The sequence below is a fragment of the Schistocerca cancellata genome, chromosome 2 (genome assembly GCF_023864275.1).
Source record: "Schistocerca cancellata isolate TAMUIC-IGC-003103 chromosome 2, iqSchCanc2.1, whole genome shotgun sequence".
Taxonomy (NCBI): Eukaryota; Metazoa; Arthropoda; class Insecta; order Orthoptera; family Acrididae; genus Schistocerca; species Schistocerca cancellata.
In genome coordinates this window covers 494,420,158-494,435,729 of record NC_064627.1, presented here as the reverse complement: position 1 = coordinate 494,435,729, position 15,572 = coordinate 494,420,158, and the positions used below count along the sequence as shown (strand labels likewise).

General features: G+C 41.2%; 1 protein-coding gene across 1 annotated transcript; it reads left to right on the top strand.

Moving 5' to 3' along the window:
• Positions 1–759: 759 nt before the first annotated feature.
• Positions 760–10,493, top strand: LOC126162021 (uncharacterized). Its single transcript, XM_049918247.1, has 5 exons — positions 760–871; positions 4,876–5,088; positions 5,629–5,811; positions 8,015–8,248; positions 10,276–10,493. Exons 1-5 carry the CDS (start codon positions 824–826, stop codon positions 10,402–10,404), a joined length of 807 nt encoding a protein of 268 aa, XP_049774204.1. The 5' UTR covers positions 760–823; the 3' UTR covers positions 10,405–10,493.
• Positions 10,494–15,572: the final 5,079 nt, after the last annotated feature.

Here is a 15,572-nt window from a genome sequence, read left to right as displayed (position 1 = left end):
TTTTGTCAGGTACTAGAACTCATTATATCAGTTTACAAATTGCCAGTTTCTCTCTTCTCAGCACATCTTTTCAATATAAACTAACGTATTTTTATTATTATTCAGGTTTTGTCAGATTACAAGCTTGCGCGCTTGAATCCAATTTTGCCAGTTTTTGTATCTCCTCATCTTTGCTGTGTGTTCCACCTACTCCCATGATATGAAAAAAAAAAAAAAATCAATCTAACTTCTTGGAGCCCCATCGAAAAAAATCTCTTGTCTTACTCTCTTTTATAATTTTTCTGTACTTTGTTTATATCACATTATAAATATGTGAATACAGTAAGGTTATTGCTATCTTGCACCGTCATGCACTCTCTTTATCCTCTTTTTACTGGCAATGCAAAACCATTAGGCAGTTTCTTAGAATGTTTCAGGGATTTATTAATGTTGTGTCCCGTTCCTTGTTGAAGAATTGGACCTGGGGAATATAAGATCAATTAGGCAATGGAATGTTAGAATAATCGAACGTTACATATCTGTATTCGTGGCACAGTGGTAAATTGAACATAGACATTCAGTTCTGGCCCTTTGCTATGTATCGAGTCAGAATTTCCACATTTCAATACTAACTGGTGAGAAACATTACGGATGTTCGCAGATTTTTGTATACTATCGTTTCCAACACCTGAATAAACAAGTGTACAGGCGGTACTGTTTGCTGCAGAAGTGTTAGAGACACCTGCGATTAACGTCAACAAGTGTGACTGCTGACGGTGGGTGCCTATAAAACACCTCCCAACCGTCAAGGTATTGCACTTTTACCGAGTCGTCCTCAGACAACATGGCTTCCAAGTTGGTGATCGTCGTCGCATTGGCTGTGGTAGCGCAGGTATGTAGCACGAGGTTCACACTCAGCCATATGTTATCCTGGGTACGAACTTAATATCTTGGGCTTGGTGGATTATGAGTACCCCCTTACCCGCTTCCATGATAAATTGTATCTTTGCACAACAGCCTCAACAGGTTTCCTGCACTTCTAGCGACTGAACATCAGATTAAAACCGGTACCTTTTTGTCATTGAGAATACTCGATTCACTGCATTTTATCTTATACAGCTTCAGTACACACTTCTTTGAAAGAACTGCTTCGTTTGTTGCTGGCCTTAATATCTTCGCCGTCCTGACAATCTTTAGATGTTACACTCAGAGCGCGCCGACTCTGCTAGCTGTGTTTTAAACCATTTACCACATAAACCACGACAGGCTGTTCTACTGGCTACTGTCACGTAGGAAACTGCACATGTTTCAGCAAGCTATTACTGTGTAAGCTCACGTTTAACGTTTTCGGGAGTTTGACTAAATACTATGAGAAGCTCACATACTACAGTGTACAGATATTTATGACATAAAAACGCATCGAGTCCTTTTGACGATCGACAAATATAAGTTCTGAAAGGTTGCCAGTCGGGTTTTATGCTTTTAGTGAAACAGAAACTGTTCCGATTCTTTGGAGGACAGTACTGTAGGGTAGTAGCGACTATATTAGTCTGCGAATATGGACAACACCAGATGGTAATATTCAAATTTGGCAATAATTAGTGCCAGAGGAGACGTGTTATTTTATTGTTTTCTCAGCAGACCAATTGTTGACATTTCCAGCGGTGTTTAGATGCAATTCCATCCCGGCAACAAGAGCTACACCGTTGGCACGACAGTGAACACAGTCATCTAAAATGTGAATATATGTAATCTGTAGTTAAGATCGGCAGGTGGCATAAAATCATACAGTAGGTGAGGAATGGCTTTATTGAACATAAGTTATGCATGACGCGTTTCGGAATTACTTCCATCTTCAGAAATCCAAGTGCAAACGTAGCACAAGGACACGAGCGGTATCAGCTGTGAACGTAACATGAGATGACTCAACTGGAAACGCTTTTGTCCTCGTGTTACCTTTACACGTGGATTTGTGAAGATGGCAGTAATTCTGAAACCAATACTAGAATGGTATGTAACCTCCAAAGTTACTTTAAGTCATACGTTTGTCACTTAAATGTATTCGCAGAAATCCGCCAGTTACCTTTCCTTTCATTATGACCATACCATCCTAACCATTGCATTATATCCACAACGCCTTACATGTGGAGAAAGGCTGAATCGTAAGCTTTTGGTTGCGAACAGCGCGATGGTCTATTCGCCGAATGAGATTGTTTTTTTCTGCCAATTAGTAGTTTAGTTTCGATTTTGTTTTCGTTGAACTTCTGAATCACCACAATGGCGAAACCACTTGATAAGACTTTTGGCGATTGTAATTCTACCTGGAATGTTTTGATCTCGTCGCACTATTTTTCTGAAGGCTATTCTCTTAAATTTATATGTAAGTGAGTAGCCATTTTAGCAGAAATTCTCGTATGATTATAGGTATCAGTTCTCATGAATCCTTTACTATTTCTGTCAATAAAGATATATCTTCTTGCACTATAGTTTCTCACGATTCCGAATGCTCTGAAACAACAGATACAGTGGCTGTAAAAGTTAAAGTCAAATTTACGTCACAATTATTGGCTTTGATCAATGACACAATTAACATGGGAACTGTCCGTTGCATTGATGCAGCAACTTGCTAATCGTATCTCTTACCTTATTTTAAAAAAAAGTTTCTGTTTTACATCCAAACGTAAGATATAACACGTGCTCACTTAAGACGAGTACATGAAGTCAGAATTGCCGTGAATTCAAGAATGTGAAACGAATTTAAATACTTTAAACCTGCAGAGACACACGCTTTGTATATTTTTTCGTAATAATTAGATGTCGAAGTACAGTAAGTGAATGTTATTACGGACCACTTCCATCCCTTCATGCATCATGACTTTCCCGACGGCCGTAGCACCTTTCAGTAGGGCAGCTGGCCGTGTCAGAAGGCCACACTCCCCTACAGTGGTTTGAGGCGCGTGGCAGTGGTCTCACGTCATGTATTGGCCACCAAACCCGCATGACACGAACACAGTGGAACAAACCAGGGACGCGACTGGGTGACACCTCCAAGCCCACAAACCTACGGCCCTCAATTTACAGGAAATGCGTAACCCTGCGTAGGCATCTGGTGTCACGTACCACTGAAAATCTACCAGAGACATGCCACACAGAATCGCCGCTGCATTACCCTCCACAGTTTTACTAACACGCTTAGTGTTTTAGCACATCGGTGTGTCTTCCACTAAAAGCTGCCTTATCAAATTACCATAAACTATGATATTTCACATTTCGCTGCTATTCCATGTACAATTTGTTCTAGTTGATCAAGTTCTCTAGCTACGTGTGAGGAGTTTAATGGGATTACTTGTTCTCGAAAGCTTCCTACGGCCAGAAACGAAATTGCTTACTAGGCGTATGAAGTTAGCAAATGTGATTCTGTAACAACAGAAAAAAACAACTGCTACAATGACAAAAGCCTAATGCTCCTCTAGAAGAACATTACAGTTACGGTAATTAATCTCCTTATAAAGAGGTACCTCTTCAAAAAAATATGCGCTCACACGAAACTTACTTATGTTGCAGATATGCATGGTAATTCCGTAATGATGGTGAAACGTTTCACGGATGATGGAGAAGCATACATGTGTCAGTTTGAAATTTCTGTCCATAAACAAAAGTATAAGGAATTTCTATCTGATACATGTAACAACAGACCTCTTCTACTAGAAGTTCTTTGCTTTTCATATTTTGGGAGAAGAAAATATGAAAAAAACTAGAAAAAAGGTCTAATAAACATTGGCTCTAAAATGTATACTTTAAGACCTATAAGTACATGTTCAGAAGAAGAAATTTGTTTCACTATAGGAAAGATGGACAAGTTTTCATAGCTTTTAAGGTATACAAATCAGAGGCCATGTTTACTCGACAGACTACACCTCTCATAACATGGAAGACAAAGAGCTCGTAGTAAAAGAGATTTGTTCCACATTATAGGTGATGGAGAAGTGTTCAAGTTACGCTGTTTAGAGCCCATGCTTAACAGACAATTTTTTCTTTGTTTACGTCCATACTATCATCTCTCAAAATACGGGAAGCAAAGAGCTTGCAGTGGAAGTGATCAACTGTCAGAGATATCAGAACGATTTTCTCTTATAACTTTCAACTCTGTCGTTTCTGGACTAGGGTCTCATGCCTCATAATGATACCTTTACCCTTCGCCATCATCGCTGAATGTTTGTAACACCATCACGGACTCAATCTGTATGCTGAACAGTTTCCCTGAATCCTAAAATCCTACATTCAAGTTGAATATGCCAATGGTTTTCAAATACCTCAATAAATATTCTAGCTGGAAGGCGTGGCACTGTAAAAGCAATGTAAGAGTGAAAACACTAGTTTTCGAGTCCATTACTAAAATTGCTGCTGAAAGTGAATGGAAAGACAAGCTTGTGAGCTCAGAAACTTTTTTGCAGAAGTATGTATGTGTATATTTTCTTTTATGTGAACAGATGAAGTTAGATTAAAGGTCTCCGCCGTAACACTATATTACGAGGTCGTTGTGCTTGTTAAAGCAAATGCATTAAATTGGAAGTTATATGAGAAAACTTTGAGATTTGACAGCTTTACTAATCAGATTTTTGGTATCAGCGAATGTCTTTGCAATTCGAAATTATCAGCCAAAAAGGAAAAATTACGGAGCTTGAGGAGGACATAAAGGTAGTAAAATAAGTATGAAGAGATCTAGTGATATCTAATAACAAAAACTTACTGTTAACGTATGTAAGGGTGAGAGTGGGTGAAAGAATATGAAAAGCGCATTTAATTCATATCGTGAAGATAAATGTTATACTTGTCATAGCCTAATGTCTCACTTGTCCTGAAAGAAAATTATTATTTGTCGTTTCTTTACTTTAGGTGTCTGCGTCTCCCTTGTTTTTTGACATCGGAGAAATCATCAGTGATATCAAAGATGGCGCGGAAGCAGTTGCAAACGGAATCCACCAAAGTATTGAGAACGCCGTGAATGGGAACAGCAACGGCGCTTCGACCAATGCCACTACCTCTGACAACTCTACCGCTTCTTCATCGGGTAATGCGACCACCACGGGCAACGCAACTAGCTCCGAAGTAAGTAATTATGACATGTCTCTTTATAACTTACTCTAACATTAATTATAGTTACACATTAGTCTTGCTATGTCGCTGCATAAGCAAATTATGAATGAATTTTAATTCGTAACTTCAGCTTCTATCCTTGTCGAAGATAAAGTTGTGATCCTTATGTCTGCAAGAAAATGTTATTTCACCATATAAATTACGAATGGATGAAATTTTATTTCTATTCTAAGGCATAATGTAATTCTAAGGACTTTCCGAATGCATGTTGCTAAGCAATGCCTATTACAGCTGCAGTATCACTGTAAACAGAAGCGAGAGTTACTGTTGCACAGTAGTGGCTCTGCATCTGGTATATGTTCATTCGTGGTATCGGAATATTCAGTATTCACAACTAGGTGTTAGGTTTCCTTAGCGATTCAAGCACATCTAATAAATCCGTCTTTGGTTTAGTGTCCATTATAAAGTAATGCTTTAGCTGAAAGTGACTTTGCTGGAGAGTATCGTAAACTATACCCGAGTCAATGATTGATATTTGTTGCTTTTTGACAGAGTTCCTCTTCAGGCATTGAAAGCATTATTGATGCGATGACGAATGCTATGAACAACGCCGCAAGCACTGCGAAGAACGTTGCAGACAACATCTTCAACAGCGCAGAGGCATTTAACGACGCCATGGCTGCCAAAGTAAAAGATGCTTTGAACTCTACGTCTACACAGCTGAACAAAATTGAGGTAAGTTGACGAATTCTTTGACATGAGACGATTTTTCTTGGCATGCTGAGATAACGGGGAAATTAACTACCAGAAATGGTAACTGTTTGTGATATTTGGCATCATGCACACCAGTTTTCAGTAATTTACAGGCAATGTTGTATGTGGAAAACGAGAGAGAGAGAGTGAGAGAGAGAGAGAGAGAGAGAGAGGAGAAAGAGTTCGAAGAATACGTCGCGCGTTTGCAGAAGGTCTCGATCGAAATGATCGACATAATAACGTCGAAATGATCGACATAATATAAACATACTAAAATGATCGACACAAACGATCGTAGGACACTGAAAGTGAAACCGCCCACTAATCCATAATTATAATTAATGTTTCATTGCTAGTTTTAAGCTAAGGTTTTTAAATTGTAAGATTCTGATTACTGAACATGTGCATGATGTCTACAACTCCTTGCATGGGACCTTTAGCAGTGACAGATCACGTCACGGAGAACAACTTTTGTTACAGACAAAATGTTTATTGGTCGTTCCCGGAGACATTAGATGTCGTTTCGCCACCTCGCAGTAGCCCAAAACTGCCATAACCCATTGTGATGTCCTCAACTTTTTCACCGACCACAAGGTTGATGACGAAAGTGTGCGTTCTTATCGATGACTGGCGATTAAATGTACAGATGCACTACAGTTCTCGGCGAATTGACAAGTTCCGAGAGTACCTATATTTTGAACTGCTTTCAGGGAAGAAAAATGATTTATTTGTGTGGCCATGTGCTCTACTTACTACTGCAAGCAACGAGAACTGGTCGGGAAAAAGTTTCAAATACTCTCGAAGAATAATGAGATGAAGCAAAACGTATAATTGCTCGTAAACGTGCCGATTCGTTTTCACTTCCAATGCACTTTCACTTGTACTTGCACTTGGACTTGCTAATGCAACGAAAGGATAACGTTCTACGACACGGGGCATCACATGGTAGGGAAGCTATTAAATCTGAAAAGGGAAATGCAAGGGCTCAATCTAGAGTGAAGTGAAATGGAAAGAAAGCAAGGATTTCTAGTCGTATGAATATAGAGTAATATCAACAGCAGCAGAAAATGGTATAGCGGGAGTAGGATTCGTTACGAATAGAAAGGTAGGGCAAAGTGATCAGGTTAGTGATAGGTTTGTTCTTATAACAATCGATAGCAAAACAAAACCGACAACAACAGTTCAGATATACATGTCAACATCTCTTGCTGGAGATGAAGAGATAGAGAAATTATATGAGGATATTGAAAGGGAAGTAGAGAATGTAAAGAGAGACGAAAATGTAATAGTGATGGTGGACTGGAACGCAGTTATAAGGGAAGGAGTAGAAGAAAAGGTTACAGGAGAATATGGCGACTGGACAAGGAATGAGAGAGGAGAAAGACTAATTGAGTTCTACAATAAATTTCAGCTAGTAATAGCGAATACTCTGTTCAAGAATCACGAGAGGAGGGGCTATACTTGGGATAGACCGGGTGATAAGGGAAGGTTTCAATTAGATTATATCATGGTCAGACAAACATTCCGAAAGTAGATAGTGGACTGTAAGGCGTACCGAGAAGCAGATACAGACTCAGATCAAAATGCAGCGCTGATGCTCAGTAGGCTGAAGTTCAAGAGATTAGTCAGGAAGAATCAGTAAATAAAGAAATGGCCTACAGAAGTACTAAGGGATGACGATACACACTTGAAGTTCTCTAAGGCTATAGACATAGCAGTAAGGAATAGCTCAGTAGGCAGTACAGTTGAAGAGGAATGGACATCTCTAAAAAGGGCAATCATAGAAGTTGGAAAGAAAAACATATGTAAAAAGAAGTCAACTGCGAATGAACCATGGAATTTATATCTGTCGAAACCTGGGAAAAGATCTGAATAAACTTTTGGCGTGCCACTGTTTGGCTGTGTGATTCCCACTGTATCTGTTTGTCTGTTTAACTGATAAACAAATTAATAATTATAATAATGATACAAAAGGGCATGGCAATGACTGTTATATTCAAAACTGTGTATGCGTTTCACATGTGTGAACAGCGTACGTATAAAATCCTAGATGATAAGCGTCAGCAGTGTCTACAATCATAGTACATCTGCGCGTGCACTGTGGTAACCGACGGTTCTGGGGTTCAGAACGTGTGTGACGGTAGAGAGCCCGGTATCGGCTGACGTATCTGCCGTGCTGTTGCAGTCGCTGGTGGAGAGCGCGTTCTCCGACGCGGCGTCCGACCTGGCCGGCAAGGCGTCGAGCGCGGTGTCCGCAATGGAGACGGCGGTGGCCGCCGTGGGCAACGCGACGCAGGGCAACATCGCGAGTGCCGAGCAGGCGATGCAGCAGGCCGCCGCCGCCGTGCAGGCCCTCAACGAAGCCGCCGCCGACGCCTCCTCCGCCAAGGCGCAGATGGTCGTCTCCTCCATCGAGGAGGTACGCTTCCGTTTCGTTCCGTCGACAGAGTTGCGAGTAATTCTTGCTAGATCTGCACAAATAATCCACAACCCAGTGTACGGAGCATAGCGGAGGATTCCCTGTACAGCTGGTAGACATACCCTTTTCCGTCCCATTTGGAAATTTAGCAAAGGAAAAATTGAAATCAGTCGGAGAGAGGTAATGCTAGAATTAAGGTAAGTAATGAATAACAATGGAAGCAGCATTATAGGAAGATAAGGTTCTGTGATACTGCTGCAATAAATACAGACTACCCAACACCCCGTTATAATAAGATTCTTGATTCGCTAATCTTAGATGAGATTCAATAGGATCTGAAAAGTATGACAGATCGCAAGAGTTGTGGCGCTGATGGAATAACTGCTGAACTTATTAAGTATGGAGGGACGATGCGCGAACTGAGACTGTTAGATCTATTCAGTGAGTGCCGGAAAAGCTATAAAATCCCTGCTGTCTGGAAAACCGCTGAGGTAGTTTCTGTGTTTAAAAATGGCCAAAGGAGTGAGTGGGATAATTACAGGGGTAAAACTCACAGGAACTAGGCTTATAAAGATTACTCAAAAATGATAAATATTCCTTTGAAAGTAAAAACAAATGACTGCTTGGGAAAAGAGCAAAGTGGGTTTAGGAAAGGAGGCTTGTACAGTGATAAAATTTTCATCATCAAGAGTTTTTTAGAAAGACGATGGGAAGTCAGTTTGGAAACAAGTATTACTTTTTTTGCACTTCAAAAAGCCTCTGACAAGGTGATCAGAAATAAATTATAGACAATAATGGATAAGCAAAGATACCCCATGAACCTTAAGGAGGTAAACAAAAGCATACATGTTGACGCCAAAATAATCATAAAAGTAGCCACTTCAAAACCAGGTAAGATGGTACAAATCAAGGTTTCAGACTGGAATGAAACATTTCACCTATTCTTCTTAAAATTTACGTTGCAGACCTGAAATGGAAAATAAACTTAAATAATTTGGTGCATGCAGGTTATGTAATTGTATTACAAACGAGAGACGTAGCTCTGTGTATGAGCTACAGTACGCAAGTTGGGAAGAAACTCTAAAAATAAATTCTACTACAGCTAAATTGATGATCCACTAAGATAAATCCCTGTCCGATCTGATAATGTTATAGAAAACAAGATGCTTAAGCAAGTCTGGCACACGAAAGAAAACAAATAAATTCCAACAGACATGTGAAACTACAAACAAAAATTTAAAAATTAAAGTTTAAAAAGCCAGAAAATTGAACTTCTGTAACACAACGTCGTGCCAGTGCTACTGTATGGCATCGAATCCTGGATTGAGAGAGCTTCTGTAAAGTTTGGAAGGTAGGAAACGAGATACTGGCAGAAGTAAAGCTGTAAGGATGGGGCGTGAGTCGTGCTTGTGTAGCTCAGTTGGTGCCGGCACGGTAGCTCAGCGTGTTCGGTCAGAGGGTTAGCTACCCTCTGGATCAATAACGAACTTCAATGGGCGTCGTGCTACGTCCGCCACGAACAATTGCACCCAACTCTAACGAACAAAATGAGATAAAAAAAAGTTGGTAGAGCACTTGCCCGCGAAAGGCAAAGGTCCCGAGTTCGAGTCTCTGTCCGGTACACAGTTTTAATCTACAAGGAAGTTTCAAAATCAGTGTCTTCTTTTATAGACAATAGTGCACGTAACCACCGTTAAAAACCGACTGCAAATATGTTTAGTGATATGGTTGCAATCAACAAATGTTTTAGCATCAAATCGTCCTTAGGCACACTAACCCAACAAAATGTTTGGTACTTAGACCACTCCACTTAATGACGTAGATCATATTACTACTCCTTTTTTATGCAACACTGAATACAAGGTGCCTTCGATGCTGTCACTGAGTCTCGGTGATAACTTTCATCTATTGGCCGCCATCCGCGAAATTTCTTCCACCGTGTAATTTACACGAGCAGAGACTCTTGGTTTGATGCACATTCTCAGCCATCGGCGGTGAGCGACGGTAAATGTTGCGCTTGTTTACAGGCCCTGAGCTCCACCCAGGCACTGTTCGACAGCGTCAAGTCCAAGCTGAGCAGCGACGCCTCGTCCAGCACTTCCAGCGACTCCATCAGCAACAGCGCCACCAGCAGCAACAGCACCGCCAGCTCGTGAGGAGCGTACCCAGCAGGAGAGGACACCGGCAGGAAACTCTGTACAATCTCTGATTACGAAATAAACGTGTGAGCAAAGCATCATATAAACTGTGTATTACTTCCTGGGTATCTATTAGCATATCACGACATTACGTAGTACAGCATAGTCGGAGGAAGGAGTGGTGATGTGGTATCAACTTAAATGCCAGTGAGCGGTCGCGTAGAATATGACAATTCCGCATATCGGGCGAGAGGACAGAAGCGTGCAATGTAATAATCCCAGTTTTCAGTAATGGTTGGCCAGTCAGATAGTAATGAGGCCACACAAATAGCTATACTCGAATAGTGTAGACCACCTTAAAATAAAAGTGAAGCAGACGTAAGGGAGGAAGAAACGAAATGAAACTAAAGTGTTGAGAGGTTATGTGATGTAGTTTCAGTAATTACAAAAACCAGTCAAAATGGCTCTGAGCACTATGGGACTTAACATCTGAGGTCATCAATCCCCTAGAACTTAGAACTACTTAAACCTATCTAACCTAAGGAAATCACACACATCCACACCCGAGGCAGGATTCGAAACTGCGACCATAATAGTCGCACGGTTCAGGACTGAAGCGCCTAGAACCGCTTGGCCACAGTGGACGGCTCAAGTCAAACTGACAAAGAATCACCAGCATCAGCTCACTTATCAGTATCAAGCTGTATCAGCCTCTGGCTGAATTTATACAGTGATTCGGATGGGGAAGATGTCTGGCCCGCAGCTGTAGTATCTGGTCCTTGATATGCTGGATACTGGTGCTCAGGCGGAGTTGAAGTCCCATCTCATCTCACCCGTGTTCCATCAGTGTCAGATCCGGAGGTCTTACTGACTACATCACGCAGATAATTCTAGGAAAGACGATCATGAACGGGCATTTTCCTATTGAAATATGTCACCAAGATTCCATCATTTGAGTGGTGACACATAAGGACGCTAGATGTCCACGCTGTACCGCTGTGCCGTCGGAGTTCCTCCAGTCACTACCAGCGGTGTCTTGAAGCCATATCCAATGCATGCTCACAACTTGACGCCTTCTATAACACATGAGTGTTGGATAAAAGTCACTTCAAACTGACCGTGGTCATATGGGACAGAGAAGAAGCCCGATTCATCACAGAACACATCGCGGTGCTATTCATCAGTAGTCCACACATCCAGTCACAGCATCACCCGAAATGTGTCCGTTTCCGCTGTGGTGTTAAAGGTAACCTACTCACGTGACGGTAATTCGCTACTGCGGATGCTGCAAATATCCAGTCAATGTTTCACGATGACACAGAAAATTGTATGGAATCAAATACTCGACCTCGGATAGCAGGAATGGATGTGAGAGAATTACAAAGTGCTTGGTGCACAACATGGTGACTCTCCCTGTCGATGGTTACACATGCTCGACTGGAACGTTGACCACGAGTGTGCCTGCCCTTAAGTTCCCCTACAGTCCATCAGACTGATGTCATCTCCGAATGCGCCAGTAGCCTGCATACTACAAAATTTGAACAGACTTCCAAATAAAGACCCAAAATGAGGCCCCTTCCAAACCATTTAGTTACTGATAATGCTCTCTTACACGAACAGGAAGCTGGTCTGGGTCTCCCACAGTGAATTCTCAGCATCTGACGCTGTTCGCGCTCCTTATACGCTGAGGTGACAAGAGGCACGAGATTGCTATATGCATTTATGCAGATGACGGCAGTATAGCTCTCACAAGATACAAGGGAATAGTGCACTGGCGGAGCTGTAATTTGTACTCAGGTGATTCGTGTGAAAAAGCTTCCTAGGTGATTATTGCCTCACGGTGAGATTGAACAGGCTCTCAAAGTGGAATAATAATGATACTTCGGAGCTAGACGTATTGGACATTCCATTTCGGAAGCTGTTTGGAAATTCAGTATTCCGAGATCCACAGTGTCAATAATGAGCCGAAAATATCACATATCAGGCGTTACCTCCCACCACGGACAATGCAGTGGCCGACGGCCTTCACTTAACCGAGAGCAGTGGCGCTTAAGTAGAGTTGTCAGTGCTAACACACAAGCAACACCGCGTGAAATAACAGCACAAATAAATCTGCGACGTACGACTGACGTATCTGCTAGGATAGTGCAGCGAAATTTGGCGTTAATGCTCTACGGCAGCAGACAAACGATTCGAGTGCTTTGATAACAGCACGACATCATCCCAGCTCATCTGCTGGACTCGCTACCATATCGGTTGGACCCTAGACGATTGGAAAACCGCGACCTGGCCAGATGAGTCCCCATTTCACTTGGTAAGAGCAGATAGTAGTGTTCAAATGTAGTGAAGGCCGCACGAAGCCATGACGCGAGTTGTCAACAAGGCACTTTGCAAAGTTGTTGGTAGCTCTTTAATTGTGTGGGCTGTGTTTACATGAAAAAAACTGGGTCGTCTGGTCTGACTGAACCGATCATTGATCTTTTTCACCCATTCACAGACTGTATGTTCCCAAACAAATATGGAATGTTTAGAATGACGATGCACTGTGTCACCGGTCCACAATTGTTCGGGATTGGTTTGAAGAACATTCTGGACAGTTAGAGAGAGTAATTTGACGATCCAGATCGTCCGACCTAAATTCCATCGAACATTTACTGGACGTAATCGAGAGGTCAGTTCGTGCACAAAATTCTGCACTGGCAACACTTTCGCAGTTATGGATGGTTACAGAGGCAGGAGGCTCAGTCCATGCCGTGTTGAGTTACTTCATTCCGCCGTGCAAGAGGAGGACTGGCACGATATTAGGAGGTACCCCACATCTTAAGACACCTCAGTATATACGCTACCAGGTCAGGTAACAACACTAAACCCGAAGAACGGCAATGCACAATGGTGGCCATTCCACCACTCACAAACATCTGTAACTCTAACCACTTACATATCCGACATTGGTGTGTAGGAGTGAGAACTAACACTGGCGTCTGATCATGTGTGGATGCTTCACTTTTTTTGTCTGGCACTCTCCGGACGCCTCTACGTAAAAGTGAACTGAGGACTGGATATCAGGAGAGGTGGACTTATAACACCTATACGTAAGTTGCCAAATATGACCTCAACATACAATAAGCGTTACTCACTGTGAGGAATTTTGAATTGTTTGACCGTGTGTTAACCTAATGGGCACAGGATGTCGACCATAAATTTCGTTACTGTGCAATTAATAGAAAGCTGAAAGGCTTTAATTTAGGAATAGAGCAAGTAGTGAAAGTTTTCGTGACTGAAATAATAATCAGTCGCCAGCCTAATTAGGCATAATAATATGAGAAGATTAAAGATAAATGGTACTTGACTCCTGCTAATAATAATCATCATCTCAATCATTAAAAAATTCAGCACCAAAAAGTTATCAAAGACATCACGAGATTAAGTGAAGCATGACAAGAGTACTGATTTAACTAACACACGAACATCACAAATGCAATAAAATAACACTGTGCAAACACTTTTTTATATTCTCTCCTTTATGCAAATACTTCAGATTCCTATAGTAGAAGAAATATTTAGTTTAACTTCCTCATTATAGAGACGAATGTAGGGGGGCCCATAAACTGTCATTTACTCTACAGGAAAATTCTGTAACTATTTCAGACAAATTGCATTACACAAATTTGGATTTCTAACCCCACTTGAATTTGTTTATATTTCAATACTATATAGCAATTTTCTCAATATTTTCAAATAAAACTTCAGAAATTAGTTTCTAGTAACAGTCACAACAAAGTTAAGTTTCATGAAAGATCAAATTTTGTGCCTCTTTCATTACATGTGAAGCAGGTGGTTTAACTTGCATCATTTATACACTCTGTCACTGAATCTTTGGCACATTCCAAGTAGAAACAATTCACTGATAATTCAGAAACACGATACTCGATCTTTAGCACGTTCAGGATAGGACCCTTCATAGGTTTCATGATCACGGCAATTTCAAAGTTCAAACACATATTTTTATCACTGAAATTATTATTGAAAAACACACACAAAAATACTGGTCCACACTGTTATACATATCTGATTTCCTGAAGCTGACGGAGCATTGGCGCAATAGTGGTGGCAAGCACGTGGCGGCTATCTGGACTTACCTCTTTCTGTTTAATGCTCTTTACATATTTCCTCTTGGCAACGTATTAATTATTTTAGAGTTATTCCATTATACAAGAGCACCATTTACAGCCGAAACTACATCCGAGGCAATTTAAACATAAATCGACTCCTGTATGCCTCACTTGACACCCATAGTGTTGACTGTACAATTGCAGGCCACTGACTGCGTAATGTGCTCTCTCTCGCCACCGAGATCGACCGCCAACACCACCTTTTCCGGCGCGCCAATCCCCTTCCGTAACGGAAGGGCGTTCCCTACGTCTTTGAAGTTATATATTACAGTTCCCCTAAGTACGAACCAGTATTCCAATTACAAATTCTCTTTTATAAACAGACATCATTTACAAAATTTCATTATTCTTAAACATCTTTTAAGGTTTCATATTACATATATTACAAATATCAATCACTAAAGAACAACCAATTCATAGTCACATACATAGAATTACACAGTATAAACTACTTACAATCGATACCTGTGTTACAGACTCATCAGTATAAAAGGAGGCATGGGAGTATTGCGTCGTCCATAGAGAAGTTGTAACAGCGGAATAGGTCGGTCAGGAGAGCTCATTGACATCGAACTTTGTCTGTCTACCGGATGTCACCTGACTAACAAATCCATCACCGTTATTTCTACTCCTCTAAAGTTGCACGAGTCGAAGACTGGTGATGTGACTGTCAACTGGAAATGCGAAGGATCAGTCGCAAGTAAAGAAAGATCAGGCAGGCCGTATTGCGGGATGTGGTTAAAAGAAAATCGCATGAAATGAGTGGAAGAAATCGTTCCTGAGTTCCAAAGTGATACCAGTTGTCCAGCTATGGCAGTGATATGCATAGGGAGCTATAAAGGGTTTGGGTTATAACGGTTGACCTACATTTTGAGGACGGGCTGAAAAGTAATGCCTCCGAATTTCTACACTCCTGGAAATTGAAATAAGAACACCGTGAATTCATTGTCCCAGGAAGGGGAAACTTTATTGACACATTCCTGGGGTCAGATACATCACATGATCACACTGACA

Excerpts from the sequence above, each read along its gene's own strand:
- LOC126162021 (XM_049918247.1), top strand. The coding sequence starts at position 824 with ATGGCTTCCAAGTTGGTGATCGTCGTCGCATTGGCTGTGGTAGCGCAG. Across the intron at positions 5,089-5,628 it reads GCAACGCAACTAGCTCCGAA|AGTTCCTCTTCAGGCATTGA; the intron begins GTAAGTAATTAT and ends GCTTTTTGACAG. Across the intron at positions 8,249-10,275 it reads TCGTCTCCTCCATCGAGGAG|GCCCTGAGCTCCACCCAGGC; the intron begins GTACGCTTCCGT and ends GCTTGTTTACAG.